General features: G+C 54.0%; 8 protein-coding genes across 8 annotated transcripts; 3 read left to right on the forward strand and 5 right to left on the reverse strand.

Moving 5' to 3' along the window:
* Nucleotides 1-1,126: 1,126 nt before the first annotated feature.
* MYCGRDRAFT_94665 (uncharacterized protein) lies at nucleotides 1,127-3,215 on the forward strand (the record flags this gene model as incomplete). Its single annotated transcript, XM_003850773.1, has 5 exons — nucleotides 1,127-1,261; nucleotides 1,348-1,551; nucleotides 1,781-1,872; nucleotides 2,156-2,307; nucleotides 2,359-3,215. 5 exons carry the CDS (start codon nucleotides 1,127-1,129, stop codon nucleotides 3,213-3,215), a joined length of 1,440 nt encoding a protein of 479 aa, XP_003850821.1.
* An 882-nt stretch (nucleotides 3,216-4,097) lies between these two features.
* MYCGRDRAFT_94666 (uncharacterized protein) lies at nucleotides 4,098-4,730 on the forward strand (the record flags this gene model as incomplete). Its single annotated transcript, XM_003850774.1, has 1 exon — nucleotides 4,098-4,730. One exon carries the CDS (start codon nucleotides 4,098-4,100, stop codon nucleotides 4,728-4,730), a length of 633 nt encoding a protein of 210 aa, XP_003850822.1.
* A 1,709-nt stretch (nucleotides 4,731-6,439) lies between these two features.
* On the reverse strand, nucleotides 6,440-7,381 carry MYCGRDRAFT_94667 (uncharacterized protein; the record flags this gene model as incomplete). The annotated part of the gene is made up of 1 exon (XM_003850976.1): nucleotides 6,440-7,381. One exon carries the CDS (start codon nucleotides 7,379-7,381, stop codon nucleotides 6,440-6,442), a length of 942 nt encoding a protein of 313 aa, XP_003851024.1.
* A 1,725-nt stretch (nucleotides 7,382-9,106) lies between these two features.
* MYCGRDRAFT_94668 (uncharacterized protein) lies at nucleotides 9,107-9,844 on the reverse strand (the record flags this gene model as incomplete). The annotated part of the gene is made up of 1 exon (XM_003850975.1): nucleotides 9,107-9,844. One exon carries the CDS (start codon nucleotides 9,842-9,844, stop codon nucleotides 9,107-9,109), a length of 738 nt encoding a protein of 245 aa, XP_003851023.1.
* Nucleotides 9,845-11,566: 1,722 nt separating this feature from the next.
* Nucleotides 11,567-12,661, reverse strand: MYCGRDRAFT_94669 (uncharacterized protein; the record flags this gene model as incomplete). Its single annotated transcript, XM_003850974.1, has 1 exon — nucleotides 11,567-12,661. The coding sequence occupies one exon, from the start codon at nucleotides 12,659-12,661 to the stop codon at nucleotides 11,567-11,569; it is 1,095 nt and encodes a 364-aa protein (XP_003851022.1).
* An 827-nt stretch (nucleotides 12,662-13,488) lies between these two features.
* Nucleotides 13,489-14,805, reverse strand: MYCGRDRAFT_94670 (uncharacterized protein; the record flags this gene model as incomplete). The annotated part of the gene is made up of 1 exon (XM_003850973.1): nucleotides 13,489-14,805. The coding sequence occupies one exon, from the start codon at nucleotides 14,803-14,805 to the stop codon at nucleotides 13,489-13,491; it is 1,317 nt and encodes a 438-aa protein (XP_003851021.1).
* A 615-nt stretch (nucleotides 14,806-15,420) lies between these two features.
* On the reverse strand, nucleotides 15,421-16,278 carry MYCGRDRAFT_94671 (uncharacterized protein; the record flags this gene model as incomplete). Its single annotated transcript, XM_003850972.1, has 2 exons — nucleotides 15,421-15,953; nucleotides 16,236-16,278. The coding sequence occupies 2 exons, from the start codon at nucleotides 16,276-16,278 to the stop codon at nucleotides 15,421-15,423; spliced, it is 576 nt and encodes a 191-aa protein (XP_003851020.1).
* Nucleotides 16,279-16,877: 599 nt separating this feature from the next.
* On the forward strand, nucleotides 16,878-19,260 carry MYCGRDRAFT_94672 (uncharacterized protein; the record flags this gene model as incomplete). The annotated part of the gene is made up of 4 exons (XM_003850775.1): nucleotides 16,878-17,448; nucleotides 17,988-18,077; nucleotides 18,335-18,378; nucleotides 18,589-19,260. The coding sequence occupies 4 exons, from the start codon at nucleotides 16,878-16,880 to the stop codon at nucleotides 19,258-19,260; spliced, it is 1,377 nt and encodes a 458-aa protein (XP_003850823.1).
* Between the last annotated feature and the right edge of the window lie 847 nt (nucleotides 19,261-20,107).

The following is a 20,107-nucleotide window of genomic DNA, read 5'->3' on the forward strand; positions in this document are numbered from 1 at the left end:
AAAAGGGAAGCGGCAGTTCAGTGCCATACTCTCCGCGCTCTTGCCATCGTCACAGTTGACCAAAAAGGAGCGGCTCATTGACACGGAGTTGAACACGCGACCAGCGCGTGCAATCCAGCCTCATTGAACGTCTTCGCCGCGTTCCTCCTTCACCTCCTGCCAAGAATTCCCCAAAAGAATCATCCAACGAAACATCAAAAAAATGAGATCGCAAGCGATCGTTCTCATGGAGAGAACTCCAATCCAGTCCAGATCCAGATACCAGGCTCCAGAGTTGCATGTTGCCATGCTGCTGCCGCTACCTGAGAATCACGATGCACTAACGTACCTGAAATACCAATCCGCTACAGCGCCGTGCACTTCGTAGCGGACGGTGAGGGGGAGGAAATTTAGGGATATATGAATGTGAGATTAGGCGAGGGGTGAGCACCGGGAGTCTGCTACTCGAGGAGCTGCCACATTGTTCTTGCAATCGAGGAGGAGACATAGTGCGTGCAATGTATTTATGCGTTGTCTACAGGAGCGAGCACAGCGTGTTCAACGGTAGCAATCGAGGTATAGACAAAGAATCAACACGACTTCAACGACTACCAACGTTCGGATCTGATTGACAGGCTCATGGCTCCGTTTTGCGAGCATCAAGAAACCGCCGCGTGTCGGAACAGAGCTACTTGTGCCGCAACGGCCAGTAAGGTACTTTCTGTACGAACTGCCCACTCTTGCGCATCGAACGGCTCATCGTGCCCTCACGCCACTGGCCGCATCTTTCTGACCCACTCCTGATGTTCATCAGATGCTTTATGGAGAAGGAGGTGGTCGTGGACTGTTTCACGTCGTATTTTCTCAACGACGGCATACCGAAACGCGTCAGGCAGATAGGCTATGAAAGGGAACAGGCTTTTAAATCACAGGCAAGTATGGTTTGAACGATCGTGACATTGATCCATAAGTACTGCTACCCTTGATGAGAGACCCATGCGCCGTGTGTGAAATCAAGATCAAAGCAAACCCCCATGTCATGACTCCCATTCTGCTTTTACCTGCTCCATGTTCCTTCATCCGCAGTCGCTGTACGCATGGCTTGGTTCGCGCAGTACGATGAATGGCCAGGTGCATATGTCCCACCATGAGAATGGGCCTGGCCGTAATTGTACAAGTTCCTAGGAGCCTGCCAACGCTTCTCGCAAGCATAAGATTGAGCAGACCCTTGGTGAAGCTCATGGTCAACCAGATCAGCAGATCAAGACAGCCCATCAAACGCGTGCGCCATCGCGGTCATCACCCTGCGTCCTCCGTTGTGTTCAACCCATCTTGCCACACTTGCAAACCTTGCAAACACCACACCAGCCAGACTTCTTCACCTCCTTCGCGCCTTCCTTCTCCTCCACGCTCTTGCCGCCTGCCTTTTCGAAAATCTTCTTGTCCACCACAGCTTTCGCGTTGGCCTTGTTCGCGTCTTCGATCATCTGTGCGAACTTCGACTTCTTCTCCAGCTCGGCCTTCGCATTTGCTTTGTTGGCAGCCTCGATAGTCTGCGCGAACTTCGATTTGGTGCGTTCGCTCACGGCGCGCTTGTCGACCTTGTTGATGTCGGTCGCGATCTTGGACAACGTGCGGGTGCCGATGGCGTTGAGGGGGTTGTAGGTCTGTGATCCGATGGACTCGGTCTTGTGGGACTTGTCTTGAGCGATGACACCGTTGATGTTGACGGCGACGTTGCTGTGAGGGCTGAGTTAGTTGAGAGATTGATGCGAGTGAAGAGCATACTACGTACGTGTAGGCGCGCTGGTTGAGAGCCGTGGCGCCGGTGCGAAGGGTGGCCGTGGCCGACTTGGTGTTGAAGGTGATGAACATTTTGTTGTTCGATGTTTGGTTCGTTCGTTTGAGTGTCTGAGTCGGTCGGATGGTTGAAGTGTTGGAAGTTGTCGGGCGTTTCGATGTTGTTGTGTTGATGGATGTGTCAAGGTTGAAGCAGTGCAAGAATTGGGACTTCACCTCGATAAGCTTGAGGCGGCTCCAGCCAGGACCGTAACTTGCGCCAAGCCGCAGCTGATTCCGAATGTCAACAATTCACCAACACATGTTTTGATCTTTGGACATCACAACAACTCCTTCGCACTCTCCTCTCTCCACACAACACAACAATGTCCAACAGCATGGACATCGTCGCCGCCATGTGGGATCGCTTCCGCGAGGAGCACAAGAAGCTGGATGCGCGCGAGAATGCGGTGAAGACGATGGAGACGAAGGTGGAAGAAGCTCGTCTGACCCTGTTGAAGGAGCATCGCGAAATAGGGGCATGCAGCAGTAAGCGGGTTCCACATCGTTGTCGTGTACAAAGTACTGATTCTTTCCCAGGTCCCGACCTCAACGAAGAGCTGAAGCGACTGCGGGAGTCGCACTCCCAACTACAGTACCAGCTCTCCGGTGACCAGAGAGACCGCGATGCTTTGCAGCTGGAGAACAGCGATCTGAAGAAGCAGCTCTCTTGGATGAAGGCGAAAGAGTCCGCTGCTCGCGGTCACAATGGACGCCTGTCGACTGGCGACAGCAAAGAGCGCTCTGTGCTCGATCTTCCGCACCCTTCCTCCTTCCGCCTCTCTCCGTCTCCCTCTCCCGAAAAGTCGCGCACTCCCACGTCTGGCTCAAGACTCCAGCTCACGAAGCGCTACCCAACCGAGGAAGAGCAGGAGTACTCCGAGAAGGCTCGTGGACGACAAGGGCGCAAAGCATCACTCCGCCAGGTCTACGATGTCCGCAGAGATGTGAAGAAAGATCTGAATACCTACCGCCCTGTCAGCCGGCACTCGACTTCCCCTCTGCCGTCCTACACTACCGCTCGAGCCTCGACTCCCGGACCGCATCTCAATGTCGTCACCACAGTCAGCGGCAACATCAACGGATCTCCACCGAAGCGTCGCAGCCAGGTCTTTGAGCCGTCCAATCAAGGCCCGAACCTGCCATCGTCTTCCCTTTGGGACAGCATCGAAGCAAGCATCGAGCTTCCGACCCACACCAAGCAAGACGACAGCTATCTGTCCCCTACCCGCAAAAGCAAGACTGCTATTCGCGGTGCCCAGGCCGAATGGGCCGGAATGCGGGCCTCCGTTGAGGATGACGAGGCTGGCGAGATCATGACTGCGACTGGCCAAGATTTGAAGAAGGATCAGGACGACGACACAGTCTCCGTGGCTGAGAGCGCGAGGTTCATCTAGATTGAGCGGAAGGACGACATGGGCTGCACAGCTCGGCTGAAGGCCTTGTGAGATGGGCAATGGAGCGTAGTGCAGAGAAAGATTCTTGGTGCCGTGGTGCTGGCTGATTGATGACAACGCTTCAAAGAAGGGTGTGGAATATGAAGCATTAAGATACAGATGTGCTGGACGTACGATATCAGGAAAGTCGGGAGACTTCTCCTCACAGACGCCTGAGATTATCCCCACAAAACAGTTGAGATTGGAACATAGCTTAATTTGAAAGACTGCTGTCCCTCCCACTCTCTTTGTCGTTGTGACTGACTGCCATTGGCTTTCAAATGCGGCCGGCTTCTTTATCATCGACGGTTTGGATCAAGCAGCCACGGTGCTGCTTTGTTCATTGAGCTGCATCTCCAAAGAACGCGGCAGGGCGTAGCGTGATGGTGCCGAAGTTGCATGATGTTCCACGTTCGCCAGCCTGCTCGCGGCGCTTGGCGGCAGTCCACACGCTTCCTTCTTGAATGTCACTCGTACTCAACATCAAGACTTTGAACTTCCGTATCACGCATCGTAGACCTTGACGCACGACACATCATCTCGTCCATGCTGTTTGACACAACTGTCCAGCTGAAGTACGATTCTCTCCCTGGGCCAGCATAGTTGCACACAAAAGCCAATCTGTGGTGCAGCAGGCTGATCAGAACAGACTGCCTGCCGAAATATCGACACTGTTCAGCATCGCTCGACTTCATGCTGCTGCTTCGCGGCTTTCTAGATTCATAGCGTGGACCACTCTACTCCACACCAAGCCGTCCTTCCCATTAGTGGCAAGCTCGCCGAAGTCTCTGAAACTGCCGGCGCAAGCTCTTTCAGCTACGCTCCTCCAAGGTTATCCTCAAAATGACCAACTCAAACGGCATCCTCCGCCCAAGACGCAGCACAGCTCGCTACTCCCAATCCGACCCAGGAAGCTACTTTCCACCCAGCACTTCTCTCTTCACCTTGTCGAAAAGCCCAGCAGAAGCAACCACAACCTCAAAACGCCGCCCGCGCAAACCTAACAGCTCCCTCGCGACCCGCGTCAATGTCGCGACCGCCAAAGCTTCCACAGCTGATGAGAGAAGGAAAGCGAAGATCGCGTCGTTGATGGCTGTGGCACGTGTGCAGAAGGCTACCCGAGATAATGCGCCTGGGCCTGGACCGCGGAACAGGGCGCTGAAGGCATTGGAGAAAGCCACCACGGAGGCTGCGGTGGAGATGCCTCCACCTCCTGCTCCGGGCCGCAGAGTCACACGCTCTGGCGATAAGAATGGACGTAGGGATTCTGCAACGGGTGGCAATGTTGAAGCGTTAGAGGAGGTGATTGGCAGAAGGAAGACGGCAGTCAAGCAGAGGCAGTCGTTCGCAATGGCGAAACGGACTTGGACTATGTTGGAAGCGTCGACTGGAGGAACGGTGGCGGATAGGGTGGTTTCGAGGGCTGTGCTCAAGACGGAAAATGAAGCTCGTGAGGCTGCGTTGCGCCAGCCGTAGGGTGACGGGAAACACGAGCATTGGTCGATCTCCCGCCCAATGATTCGAACGAGATGGAAGAGCCTATGGTGGTGGGAGGACGGTCAGGCCATGCTCTACATGTGGCAAACATCGTTATCGGAGTTCTGCAGACATTCGCGACGTACTTATGATCGGACTGGACCAATACACACCAGCAATGATCAGAGACTTTCGGGCCAAGCCTGCATTCTGACGATTCTACGAACGGTCTCACATCTGAGCTGGTCAGGCTCGTGTCGATCATGTCAACGCGACCTTGGGCGAATCCCAACCCCGCGAGCGTGAGACTCAACAGGAAACGATATGCAAGAGTCAGCAGGTCCATCGCGACCTTCTCAAGACTCTGAGTGATATCCGCAAGGAGACTTTCTCAAAGCCGGTTCCTCAGCAGCCGCTCCCGCAGCCCACTACGGACTGGTGACAGACTCCTAGACATATCGTATGAGAGACGACGCGAACCTGGTCCATTACCTGACGTACGAGGAGGAATCGAATGGCACAAATGCCCAGGTAAGAGCTGTGGGCCAACAAGTGAAAGGCGGCAAGGGGTGGTGAGAGGTGAGGCTATGGGCATGGCTTCCGAGGCCAGCAATCGTGTGCGGTGTGCGGAACAGAAACGATCGCTCAACAGAGATCTCACGTCGAACGTTCTACGAGCTGAGTCAAGAGCATTTTCGACTCGGGCACGGTCCTGTTCCACGCTGGACGACAACGACCTCAGCGCCCCAATACGCAGGACCACTCTGAGCATTGACTTGTTCCGGTCGAGATACGAAGATATTGCAGCCTCGGTCAAAACCACATCAGAGCATCACCACCCAATCCTCATTGCCATTCGTCACGGAGTCGTGATTCGTCGGACAAGCTAGGTAATAGCATTTGCGAATACAGCACAATTGCGGTTCTTAATTGCCATGTAAATTCAGCGAAGTTTCACGAACGACGTGGTTCTTGTGGGAAGTAGAACGGAGCATACAGTGCACCACTATTACACGGCGTCGAGCCAAATTCCAATCTTTAAGCTTGACAACTTTGTACACATCCTCTCCATGTAAGCTTCGACGTTCGAAGCACGATAACTTTCCGCTCGCTCTCTTCCTTGGGGACCCACCTGAAGTCGGTCACCGAGAATGCGTACTTCCGTTAGCGTCCGCGATGTCGAGTCCAATCGAAGCCTCCACTCGTCGGCGGTGTCTCCTCTCGGCGACGTCGAGTCGCCGATCCACGAATTTCATGCGGAGCAGGACCGCATGTACGTCGACGTCACTCGCTGATGTTCAGTCGATGGCACGCTTGACCAAGAAAGCTCGAGGCCATACCACGTTGGTTGACGGGAGGTTGAGCAAGTCTTTTCAGGACGAATGACCGTTGCTTCGATCAGGAACAAGCGGTGAGATAAGATGATCGGGAACCGCTGCTTCGATTGATCAGATTCGCGCATACGCTTAAACTACAGTATCGTCGAGCAATTCTGGAGGGGTTCAGCAAGGAGCCACTGTGCCAGTTGCGACCTGGAGGGATTCACTGTTGACACATTGTCCATGCTGTTCGCAACACCGATCGATTGATCCCAGTACATCGTAGTCTTCGTCCAGTCCTCGAACATGCTGTACCGCCGTTTCTCGACCCAACGTCCTGAATCCTCCTTACAGCTTTCGTTTGGAATCACTGTGTTTATCTTCCGCAGCCTACTCCCCGCTACCGGCATCTCCTTCGCCCTTACCGGGCTCTTCTCCGTCGCCGTTCTTGTCAGCACCGCCGCAATTGAGATCCTCCTCGGCTGCCTCTTCGGCGTCAGCCATCTGCACCAAACAAGAATCCTCGTGCTTCAAGACCTCGCGACAAGACGGACACGAGCTCTGAAACTTCAGCCACTCGATCATCTCCCCGACGCAACAGACATGGCCGCATTGTGCGGCATATCCGATCCCAGAGATGGCTTCTCCACAGATCCGGCAACCACCCATACACTCGAGCATCATCTTGTGCTTCTGCAATGCAGCTTCGTTAGCAGTATCGTCGTTTCCAAGGCTAGCAGTTGGGAGACTAGCAGTGATGGTGACGAGAGGCAGTGAAGCGATGATCTCTTCCTCGCTCTGCTCCTCGGTGTAGAGAGGGTTCGCGTAGGTCCACGACGGGGCCTCGAAGTTCTCGACAGTTTCAACCTGGTTCCCCATCTCATGTATATGAGCCATGGTGTACCAGGTGGCGACAGGATCGGTATCGGCAAACGGATCGTAGAAGTCGTCTACATGCTCGTTCGCGTCCGGTGTCGTCTGAAACCACACTGCGAACTCGTGTTCCTGCCAGTGATGAAAAGACTCCAGCTGGGCGGGGTTCAAGAGACCTGATCTGAGCTCTTGGAGACTGTTTGGTAGTCTCACAACAATTGGCTGCCAGATCGTCTCTTGACGGTGGAAGACTCGCTCTTCCGTCGGGATGATGCGTGCCGGCATGATCAGAGGTGGCAGGTTGCCCAGAAGAAGTCGACGGCGGTGCTGCGCTCTAAGGATGCGTGAGCTGCCAGGAGTTACGCGTGGTAAACGCGACTTGGCCGCAGATGAGCGATCGATCGTGGAGACGCGCTGATCGCCATCAACGCTGATGGAGGGGAAAAGTGCGCCGTCCATAGTTCTCCATGGAGTTCCGCCGAGATCAAGTGTGTGAGGATCCTGGGAACGCCGCTGGTGATCACCGTTAGTGTCGTGCCATAAGCGCGCCTTGAAGGTACGGGTACCTACTACAAGACTTGAATTCCTCGTTGCAGACGTCGATCGCATACTGCGACGACCATTGCCGATTTGGCTGGCTGGCTGAGTGTCTGAGCTCTTGACTTTCGGGGTCTCGCTCGGAAGAGAGGCATTGAGAGCCATGATAAGGACTTGATGCGCTGAGATACGGCGGCTGATGAAAGTGTTCCCGGTGGCTGAGGGAGAGATGTCGAAGATAGAAAGTCGTCGCTGCACCGGGTGGATGTTCACGAGGAAAATGTGGGATCGCGCTAGGAATTACTTTGTTCCGGCAGAAGTATAATTTCTGAAGTACTGGATATACGCCGGACCATCCATTCTGGTGGGACTCTCGAGACATTTCGAGTCGCAATTGGGAAATGAAGGTGTCGCTGGCCAACTGACGGGGCTGTTTGGAGAGATATAAGGCAAGACCGCTCGTTGATCTATGCCTCGCCGATTCGTCAAGGATAGACGGGTCGAGCCTCTACTCCTTCCACAGGCCTTTGTAGCGAGCGAGGAACATGGGCATGTTCAAAACGAGACGCTCGACTGGCACCTTCTTGTCGTGGTTATGGACTAGTGTGATACCCGGATAGATCTCTGTGTAGGAGTCGCATTTCGCGTTGGGGAGCTTCTCGGCGGTGCCACTCTTGTTGACCCGTATGACGTCGCGTAGGCCGCGTGTAGGGCGTATCGGTCTTCATGTGGCGGGGAGAAGTCGTCGATTGCGTGGCGTGCTTGTTCCATATTGACCCCGTCCATGCGGTTCCAGTCGCCGAAGGCCCGGTCCAGAGGGACGATCCGGTGCGAACAGAGTCTATCAAACGCCTCTACCTTGGCGGCCGCGTCGATGTAGTTGCTGTCCAATATGACGGTGAGCATGATCGGGTTTGCAAGAACGGATTACCTTAAACTCCCTCAAGTTGCTTGTTGTATAAACATTGTTCTTTCATCTGGCTACTTTGTTCTCCCGCAGAGACTAGACATATGGGCCGATGGTTCTGGAAGCTTCAGGATCTTTTGCCCACACAGCTATCATAGTCAACATGCTCATCATCAGTGGAATCTCGCATCCTTCGATGATGATGTTGGCTGCTTGCTAGCCACGAGGCTGGATTGAAAAGCGAACGTCAGTATGCGTATGGCTAGCTGGGAGAGGGACAGACCGGCCATATATCACGTATCGTATGAGCGTGTGGAAGAATGAGAGATGAAGTATATCGGAGGAGAGGGTATGGTATTGAAAGCAAGCACAGGTACAACGCTAGCATCTTTTTGAAGCTATCACACAGGACCCTGTGAGCAAATCGGATTCGCAGTGTAGTACATGTCCTTCCAGCTTGAGGTCAAGCATGGAATCAGTAACATGCTCGAGACTGCTCCGATCTCCAATGTCGGTCAATTTGCTTCGTACTTCATGAAGTGGGCACCTTCTGCTCGCCTGTGGGCTCAATGTCACACGCCCAACCTCTCCGGTAGTCCCTCCCAAAGGTTTCCACTCGTCAAACAAGATTCGCCAGCTTATTCGCCGATCATCTCTCCGTCAAACCCAAGTTCGTCATCATCGCGGCCAGCTCCGACCTCGCCTTTCTGGTCGATGCGCTCCCCTTCCACCTGGTCCCCCTACGCTCCGCACATGTCGTCAGTAAGGCCTCCTCCAGTTGCTTCGGCACAGACCAAGGCATCTTCCTGGACCTCATTTCCGGCCCGCATCTCTCCCGTGGCAAGCTGTTCGCTGCCTTGACCTCCAGCATCATCATCGAGGCTGTTCGCCGGTCCGCCGCTCTCCTGAAGCTGAATGAGGATTGCCTGCTCGTGCATCACATCCTTACGGCAGGTCGGACAGCTGCTCTGATACTTCAGCCAGCCGATGATACACTCGGCGCATCCGGTGTGCTGGCAGGAAGTGAAGTATCTGGTCGAAGAGATTGCACCCTTGCGGACGGGGCACTTTCCCTCCATCTCCTCCAGATTTTGTTTGTGGGTTCGTGCGATGTCCTCGTGGCCGGCGGGAATGGTGTGGTTGTTGTGAGCAGAGATAGTGATGACTGGCATGGAGTTCATGATGTCCTTCTCCGATGTGCTCGGGTCGTACAGAGGGTTGGCGTAGAAACCGGTCGCGTCTTCGAACTCCGCCTCGTCTTCTTCTGGGTCTTGACTCATCAGAGTGCGGACATACCACTCGACGATAACATCATCGTGGCTCTGAGCATCTGGGTTGTAGAAATCGTCTGGGTCATCGTTTGGACCGATGATTGCATGGAGCCAGACGACGCGTTGGTGCGCGCGCCAGTGGAGAAAGGCTTGCACTTGTGCTTGATTGAGGCCCTTTGTTCTGAGTTCCGCGAGTGAGTCTGGCATGTCGACGCGAATCGGCTGCCACCCGCCGGCCTGTTGTTGAGATGAAGCCATAGCTTCGATGCGATGCGCAGAGTCGGTGTGGTGGATTAAGAGGGATTGAAGACTCTCGTGGGCACGATGTTAGAGATTGCAAGCTGTGCTGAGTTGACATGCAGAGTGGATTTTCACGAGCGAAATTTGAGCTACGCTGGCGTTCGAGTGGGTCCCGCTGACAGCAACACGGGTCGTCCGTGAAACTGTCGGGCTAAAGTGTTTCTGATCTTTCTGAAATTGGTATATAAGTCCGTAGAAAATCTCCGCGACATCATTCGCGGCCACCTTACCCCTGAATTTCATCCGGGATAGCTTGACAGCTTGTCGAAACCAACATCAGGCATCGTCATAAAGAACATCTGATCAATGTCCGTAGGAACGCAAGACCTTCGACTAAGCTTGGACATATCAAGACGTGAGGCCACTTAGAGGCAACAGATCATGGGTACATTAGTACATGAACAGTCAAAACTTTTGCTGTCCACGAATTGACATGGTTGTTCCACATCTTTGGTGTATACTTCGCAAGCAATAGGACAATGAGTCGTTGCCGTCGATTGTTAATCTGAAGTCGGTCCTGCCTGCTGTTTACGGCGAGGTCTTTGTGAACCACAAAGGCGACAACGATTGCTCTTTTGCTCTTGAAGCCTAGACAACGTGCTTGTGAGTCGCCGAGCACACCCAAGCCACAGGCAAACAGAAAGGGGGTAGGAATTCACACCCTCTGGCTCTTGAACTCCCTGCTCTCGATGTCACGCTCGCCATTCGCTTGCCTCTGATCCGCTTGAAGCGCACTTCTAGATTAACATTCCGAGCTCACTTGGTGCTTGTGTATCGATCAAATCAATGCTGCGAGATCTCATCCGCGACTTGCCTTATTCAGCAAGGAGTCAACTGTTGCATACTGTCAAGCTCTCTTGATCGCTCGCAACCCGTTGATCCTGGTGTAGACCTCCGGTTCCTCGGTCAAGATGATCTCCATGGCTCGATTCGTGGCCGAAACTGGCCAGCAACCCTCTTCAAACGCCTTCTTCCCCGTTATCTGCACCGCACTCATAAGCAGCGAATCTCAAACCCGGTCCACGCCACGTGGGAACTGGTATTGTCGCCGTAGAGATCTGCAGAGACTGCAAAGGCACATCCGCTCCAGCAACTACTTGATGGCGTTCCCGATGCCATGAAAATTTACGACTGCTCAGTGAACACTAGCCCATGGCCACAGCCCAACTTTGGTTCTTTGTCAACGACTGGGCATAAGTTGAGGTTTTGTTTCGCTGCATCCGGCCAGAGGTCCTTTGTTCGTCCTCCGATTTTCCAGATCCGGAAGTAAAGTAGAGGATGTGACGAAGAGCCATCCAATAAACAGCGAGGATCGCAAAGTAGCAGGAAAGGCTTTGTGTATTAATCTGTTGCACAACTTTTACGAGGTGGCTGGCAGCAAATACCATCCCTGCCGGCCTGATTCCATTTTTTCCGCCTGCCTCACTCGTGCTCTGCGTCCCTCTCTGACTACCGCGTTGTCGTCAGCCGCGCGAGGCCCTCTCCGCTGTCCAAAATGCACTTGCGGCATCTCGTGAAGAAGGAAGATGCATGTCTTCCAGTCGCCACCTCTCTGCCCTCGCACCTCGATCCGCCCATCGCGTGGTGCGCCCAAGCGCAGACAATTGCCTTCCTCCGAGTTCTCACAGCTTACTCTCCACTCTCGCTCGCTGCCTCCCCTGGCTCACCGCAATCATTCGCCGCATCTTCCGCTCCTCCAGCTCCGTCTTCGTCACTGCCACCATCCTGGCCATCATGCTCAGTTTCTCCGCCGTCATTGCCATCCAATCCACCGCCATCCTCCTCATCGTCCACCTCGACCAGGGTCGATCCCTCGTGCGAAACGACCCTCCGACATGAAGGACAAGTATCCGAACACTTCAACCACTCGATGACGCAGCGCACACATCCTCCATGGCCGCACGAAGTAATATAGACCCTGTTCGCGAGATCATCGAGGCATAGAGCGCAGAGTGCCTCCATTCTCGCCACCACGTGCTTGAGGTTAGTTACCTCGGCTGAATCAACATCGTTGTGGGTGCTAGAGTTGCCGCCAGATGTAGTGCTGGGGCGTAGAGTGACCAATCTCATGGAGGCGCTGATGTCTTCGTTGAGCTGAGTGGAGGTGTAAATGGTACGTGGGGGAGCATAGAAGCGTGTTGAATCCTCGAAATGGGCGCCGTTCTGAGGGTCAATAAGTAGAGGCATGTCTTGATCATCGTCGTCATCCTCGTTGTCTGCGGCGGGGGGCCAAATAGAGCGATGTTCCAGGAGCGCGATGGCGACGTTCGGATCATCTTCCAGAGAGCCAGCAAGTCTCCGTGATCTCGGAGACGCAATGAGCAACGCCAATCTGGGATTTTCGGCATAGCGCGGAACGTCTCGCGCAGTGTCGGGCTGACTTTCTACGGCAAAAGCCTCGCGCGCGCGAAAGGGCAAGGGCGTCGTGTCAGTCGCGTTGACAGCGTTGATTGCAGCTGCTAGAAGACGTGACGATGACAGGACCAGGTCGTAGGTTGCGCGCCGCAGAATTTCCAAGTCAGACGGCCGATGAGGATTGGATGTGGATGGTGAGACAGGTGCTTCTTCTTGAGTTTGGTCGTCTCCATGGCCCTGATCTTCCGTCGTAGGTGGCGGTGACTCGATGGGAGCGTCATCAGCTACAACATCGCCAGCAACCTCGGTGTTTGCGTTCCCTGTGTCTTGGGGAGCTGACTCGTCCGGATGAGACTGTTGGGAACCCATGTTGTCGTGTCAGTTGCCTGCGCTGATGTGATTACAGCGTTGGGGATGTATCGATTGTTAAAGACGTAAAAGTGGAGGACGAATATTCCGAGGACATAGCGGACTTTCACGAGCCGACTCATTACTTTCGCGCTAGTAAACAGCGGGTGCTGCCGAGAGGGATCCATTCGAGGAATCGTTACTGAGCTTTCCATACGTGGGAACACAGTCAATAGCATGTGGTTGCGACGCGGAACGGATTTATCTCCGCATCTGTTCAAAAATCAACGGAGCCGGCGCTCAAGGATTTGCTCACTTCATGGTTGTGGAATGACGGTCTTACTCAGACCATCCTGTCGTGTCTTTTTGCGATGCTCCATTGAGGAGCTATCAGCGGGCAGACTATATATACGTTGAAGAACAGATGGTGTAAAAGATAGATGGTTACTGGCTCGAAACCGGCGCAGGGTGGGCTACCAGGCCCGTCAATGGATATTGCTGGTTGGCCGATGGAAAGTGCATTTAGCTGAGCATGTATTGAAATCGATGCTATGCCTACTTTTCTGCTGCTGTAGAAGAACCTTGACGATTAATACTCGTGCAGACTCTCCGCATCAGTCAGGTCAACGACCGAACTACCCCTTTCCTTCTGCCCGTACAGCATGCAATCTCTCGCTGCCACGACATCGCACCTCGTGTGCAATTTCCAATCTGTCCCAAAACACCGAATCGTACGCCTACCTTCCTGGTCCAATTTTGATCCCACCTCTCCATGCCCGGCCCATGTCTTGCCGACCGGGTCTGCCGGGTCATTGGCCTCGACTCTCCGCATCACCGCCGTTGTTGTCTCACAATGCAGCTTTCTTCGCATCTCTGTCGTCGACTCCCATGTCCGCCTCGTCTGCCTTCCTCTTCACAGCACAGCCCTTGGGCTTGGATTCAGCCACGGCTAGCTCCACCAGGATCGAGCCTTCATGGTCGACTTCTCTGCGACACCAAGGGCAAGTGCGGTTCGCCTTCAGCCATTTGATCACGCATCCCTGACATCCAACATGCCCGCACTTGGTCAAGTACCACATCTTGTCCGCTGGGACCGCTTCGCCGCAGATCTTGCAGTCGTCCTTCAATTCTTGCACAATGCGTCTGTGAACGCTGGAGATGGCGGCATTTTCTGCTTCATCGGCTGTAGGGTGTTGCGGGGCCTCCTCCGGGTGAATCGTCCTCTTCGGCATGGATGCACAGACCTGCTCCTCGGTGGCGATATCATTGTACAGAGGAAGTCCGCGTAGGTACAGCTCCATAGCAGCACTGAAACTGATCCAGCTTTGGATCGGATGGTCATCTGTGAATGGGTTGTAGAAGTTGTCATCATCGTCCTGAATCCCACCGACGTTGTGCGCCCACATCGACTCCTGGTGCAGCTGCCAATGCAGGAATGCGGCAAGCTGCAGGGGTGTGAGCCCATTGGCCGACTGTTCGATGCTTGGGATCTCGATAGGAAACGGTCTCCAGTTGAAGTCGGGTGCCGGCGTGTTTTGTTCGTCCGAAGCCCAGAATCGATCGATGAGGATGAGTCTTCCATTCCCGGCACCGATCGCGACGGTGCGTGCGTTGTTTGGAGAATGATCGCTGTCACCGGGGCCATCTCCCCGGACTGGTGTGTTGGTCTCGTCATGACTTCCATACTGTGCGGCGGTACCGTTGCCATTTGCTTCATTTTCGTGCCCAGCAAAACCTGTCTCGGTAGAGCTGTCATCCTCCCGATTGGTGAGATCTTCCATGCGCGCATTTCGAGCTTCCTCGCGCTGTGCATGAATACGGAACGCTCTCTCCTGCTCGCGGCGCAGTTCTTGAACATATTGACGATCAATGTTATTGGGTAGAATGCGAGCAGGCTGCGTAGGAGGTGGCAGGTCTTGAAGCGGCGCGGAATTGGACTCTCCTGTCACACCCATCTCCGCCAATTGATCATTTTGCACTGCGGTATTCGCCTCGTTGAGCTCCTCCTCGTTCACTGCCGCAGTTGTCTCGTTCGCTGCATCGGCTCGGGTTGAGGTGTCCATGTCGTTGAGTGTGCTGTCTTGCGCCGCCGTATCCGTATCATTGATGTTATGGTCTTGAATTGGCGCATTCGCCTCCATAGCGCCGGATGGAGGAGAAGCCATGTTCGGGGGGCGATGCGCAGGGTATCTGTGCTGGGTGGATGAGAGAGAAGCCCGAGGGACGAAGATGTAGAGAAAGGTAGAAGTGATGAAGTTGGGGCGTTTCGTGTCGTGTGTTTCTCAACTTATTCTCGAGATTCACGAACGACTTTTGACATACGCGCTAGTAAAGTTTGTCTACCGCCAGGCACGTCACTCGTGCTACCGAAGGCAGACGTTGGAGGTCTATCAGAATCATGATGCATTACGGTCGTTGCTGTGTATGATATGATGCTGCTGAATACAAGTCTACCAAACCCGCAGCTGGTCTGCCATCTCCTTTTGAGGCCAGATTCGGCGACAAACTGCCCTGATGCGCCTGCCCAAGGGGCAGATAAACCTCGAGTACCTGTGGCACTCATTCTATGCGCACAGGTACGTCCACCCAACCTCCATACCGTCGAGTTGAGAAGCTGTCTTCGAACCTGTTTGGCCACCTTATCGTGCGCTGGCCGATGTGTCCCAATGCTAGTCCAGCCTTTGTTCGCTCCCTGTTCAGGGACGTCGTATTACATTCCAATTATCCCTTCCGTGCAGCATGTCTCTACCGCTCAGCTGATCTCGCCGGACATTCGTTCCTCAGCATTCCTCCGAGTCCTTCTTGTCGGCCTCTCCTCCATCGGTGTTCTTCGAAGCTTCGTCCCTGAGAAATACCTCCCTCTCGCGCGCCTCATCGGCAGTGACGAGCTGCACGAGCACAGACTCATCGTGATCAACTTCTCTGCGGCACGATGGACAGTTGCGGCTGGCCTTCAGCCACTTCAACATGCACCCCACACACGCCACATGGCCGCATCGCATCAGGTAGCCCGTCTTCGTAGCCAGCGACTCATAGCAGACGTCACAGTCCCCCATCATAGCATCAGCAATACGCTTGTGGCTGCGAATGATAGCAGCGTTGATCGCTTCATCTTCCTCAAGCTGCTCCTGCGGCACCTTCACTGGAACCAGCTGCTTTGGCATGTTGTCGTTGAGCTGATCCACGGTGGTTTCGGGCTTGTAGAGTGGTTTCGCCTGCTGCTCCTCAATTTCCCGGCGCGCCGTGTTGGTGAAGACCCACCAGCTGATGATCGTCTGCTCGTCTTGGAAGGGGTTGTACGCGCCCTCTTCGTCTTGAATACCGCCAGCGTTGTGCGCTCACATGCGTTCCATGTGCTGGTACCAGTGCCAGAAAGATTCGCACTGCTCCACTGTCAAGCCATTTGCCACTGATTATAGTAGACTGGTCGGCATTTCGACGAAGTGATGCCTGTATTCCGGGTTGGGGACTGGCATGGGTCGGTGGATGGTCCTCAATAAATCAATCGTGTCGTGCATAAGAGCCCACGACACTGTCGGCACCTCTGCGCTCTGGCCGTCGGCGCCGTTGTTGATGTCAACGTTCTCGCCCTCACCTGTCGTGTCCGCTTCCGTGGCGTTGGGTGGTGAGGAAGACATGCCGACGTGTTGATCGGCAGCGTGTGGAGAATGTATTGAGAGGAACGAAAGAGCAGAGCCACACAAAGTGTTGAAACGAAATTTGTGTCATGTGGAGTGGGAAGTATTCCGGACATTCACCTGGTTCGTTCGGAAGTCTGTCAGTCGACCGCGGGTCCTCCCGGACGGGCCAAAATGAAAACAGACGGAGGCTATAGTCCTCCCACAATAAGATGGAGTACGATAACATCGCTGCGACGATATTTGCATGTTTGTAAACTTCGCCTCGTGTGATGCGGATGCTGCATACCACGACGCCTTCGAAGGGTCGAATTGGAAGTTGAACTACAGCATGCACGAGCGATATGTAACTGCCAGAGGGAACTTCCGGTCACAAGCCATACTCTGCTGGCAACATCTTAGAATGTGCCTTGGCTGTCCTGGGAGGCTAAGCTCCGTGATCGTCGACAAACACGAGTGACTCGGTATGGAATGGAGTGATTGAAACCACGATACACCCGTCATCGCGTGCACAACCCATCTTCGATTGCAAGGACAAATAGCCCATATTATCCATGCGGACTTTACCTCCCTCGAAAGACCCCCAGAATCCCACGAACATGGCAAGCAGCCACTTGGACAACTTTGTTTTATGCCACGCCCTCATCTACCAGATACTACACGAGAATGGTGAACGCATAGAGACCAATGATCTCGGCGATGAACTCATTCGTCTAGTCGGGGAAGCAGAATGGATCGAGGGAGAGACTCGAATCGCTCATCTAGTTGAGGCTCTCAAGACCGAGGACAGGGTTCGTCTTGCCGACATACCGGAGAAAGTCTTCGCATATGCGATGGTATATGCCCGAGATTCCAGGGCCTGGTCGAGACTCCAACGGCCATTGGAAAGGCTCGCACGAGACCACTGGAACGACCACACCGCTCATCTTCGCCGGGAGCACGATCGTATCACCAGAGACTCGGGGAAGACGAAGTCGAAACCTCGGGCGCTTTACAACCCTTCATATCGCCCTTTGATCTTGGCAGGAAGCGCGAATCGGCCCGCCGCCCAGAGACGGAACAAACAAGGTACCGGTGATCCATACGAAGGCCTGGCTTTGAAGGCCCGCGATGTCGGCTTCCTGGGACGTCTTCGCCGTGGGATCGCACGCTGTGTCTTGGGCGGCGGATGTGAGCTTGTCAGGATGCCGGTGTGTCGGAACTGATTTGAAGGGAAGCTGCCAGCAGGCAGTGACACAAGGATAGAGGTTTTCTCAATTCAGAAATTGTATCAAGGAGCCTCGAGTCGTCTTTCGCACATGAGACTGAAGATTTGTACTCCATGTCTTGCCAGTAGCTCTTTGCGCTTGTGATTTGACAGTAGCCACGATTTGATCCGATCATAATGCTATTATTGGGGGGTTCTTGGTGGCCTGTTGCTGATCATTGCTATCAGTATTCAGTGATTGCAATGCCAGAAGATCAAGCCTTTGCCAGACTTTGGATATAGAAGAGGGTACTAACGCCTGTTCCCAATCGATCCGGTGCGATGTAGCTGCACAAACCAGAGCAGGGCTGCAGAGGCTCATTCCATCCGCTTTTCCGTTCTCAAAAGCTGCTCGTTCTGTTCTCTCCTTGCTGCTCGGAATGTCGTAATAAAGACATGTCGGAACTGACCTCACGGGCCGGAAAGGTTTCGTTCTCGTTTGTGACATCTGAAGTTCTTTCAGCCTTTCCCGACGATCGATCGTCCAACGACACTTTCCCCAAAACATTGGTCCACGAAGATTCATTGCAGATTAACGCCATAGGATATCCAGGTGAGCGGTTATGCGGTCAAATCTGGCAACGAGGCCATACTGACTTGCTCCAGTTCGAGACCCTTGCACAAAGACCACCCCCTGTATGGAACGCAACCATCAGATGATGGGATCGTGTCCCGAGAGTTCGGTGGATGCGAGCCGATCGAGAATTTCCTGATGACTCTTAGCCTGGAGAGATCTTGTCGTGCCCCCTCTTGTCAATCTCTTGGCGAGTTGCCAGGACACACATCAATTCACACATTTGACATCAACAGCACGCACGACTGCCTCTCTTCCACTACACTGCGCTCTAACTTTGGTAAGTCTTCCATGTATTCGCAGTCGCCGACAGAGGCGCAGCGAGCGCAGCATAACTCGGTATGATTCGTGCTGACCTTTCGAAGCATCGTGGAAAACCCGAAGCTCTCGCCCATTATCGACCACAACCAAGACGACGACGCCGAGAGTATGGTACGGAGAAGCGATCACAACGAAGAGATGGAAACAAATACTGACGGCAATATGTCAGACTTCTCCCGCCGAAAAGACCTTCGCTGTGCCCGAATTGGGCGCCAAGATCCTCGCCTTCCTGCCTGCTGTCGAGATCTTGCCCGTTCGCCGAGTCTCTCACGCCTTGAAAGATGTGATTTCCAGCTGCCCGATCCTCCAGCTGGCTCTGTTCCTCCGTCGCGACGACCAAGTCCTTGCGGGTGCCCAAGTGGAACGCACGAAAATGCCCGCGGAGATCCGGTGGACATTGTACCGAGCACCCGACGGAGACTTCCTGAACAATCTCAATCACCTCGTCCGCCCAAATCCCTTTGTCTTCGTCCTTCCGCCATCGATCGACTCCGTCTGGCAGACTCTGGCCCTTCGCGCCAAATTCGGCAAGCACCTCCGCGCTGAGGACTGGCAGCCAAGGCATGGCATCGCCATGGAGATGTTCATCAGTCAGCCGACCGTACGAAGTATCTCAGTCGGCATCACTGTGGAGATGGGAAGATCGTCGTTCAGACTGACATGGGGCACAAAGTTGGTCGTCGACGGCGGTATCAAGGTCAAGCATCTGGTTGAGCTCGTCCGAGAGCTTGTGTTGGAGGAGCAGGACAATTCTCGCCGGTCGAAACTCGAGAGGACGCTGAAGGAGGGAAATTTTCTGATTCGATTTCGGGAAGGGTACGAGGTACTTGCTGAGGACTAGTAACCATGATCGCAACACGAGGAGATTGGGAGGTGTTCGCGGTGCATGGTAATTCCTTGTACGCCGACCAAGTCATGCACGTGGTGAGCAATGGTACATTCCATGTGGTAGCGGTGGAATTAAAAAGCTTTTCGTCGCATCCAAAGATCCGAGCTCTCTACGTGACTGATCATCAAAGCCATCAACCATGTCAAGCAACACCAGAACATACTTCATCCAGACTCAAGGCTTACTGTATCGAATTCTACACGACAATGGCGTCCGCGGAGAAGCTAACTTCCTCGGGAATCAGATGGTTGAGATGGTAGGCCAAGCTGATTGGGACAGAGAGGAAGACAGGATACATGACCTGCTCGAGGGTCTACATCTGGCTCCATCATACGAACCAGAAGGCCTCTCTTATGGTGTGTTGACGGTCGCACGCGCAATTGTACGTGATCCGAAGTGCTGGGCCCGGACTCAACTTGAGCTGGAGCGACTGGGTACTGTCCTGTGGGAAGCATACAACACATCGGTAACAGAGTGCTCCCACAACCCAGGCAGGACTCTTCGCCCGCAGCATCTGCCTGTTTTCCGGCCACTATCGAAACAGAACGTTCCGAGTGGGTTCGTGCCGCCTCATACGCAATGCAAGACCTGCATGGAGAGGAGGGACCGACTTGCGCCAGGAGACATCGTAAAGTTGGCGCTATTGACAGGGGCCATTGTTACGTTCTGTGTATGCTACTGGGCGGCAAAGACGTCATATTGATGAGGTCGAATAAGCGGGTGCGCTGCAGCGATTGAGCTGGAAAAGATCAATGGCTGCGTCGTGCTCTAGAGTTCAGCCTGGTACGAGTCCAATTGC

This window comes from Zymoseptoria tritici, chromosome 7 (genome assembly GCF_000219625.1).
Source record: "Zymoseptoria tritici IPO323 chromosome 7, whole genome shotgun sequence".
Classification (NCBI taxonomy): Eukaryota; Fungi; Ascomycota; class Dothideomycetes; order Mycosphaerellales; family Mycosphaerellaceae; genus Zymoseptoria; species Zymoseptoria tritici.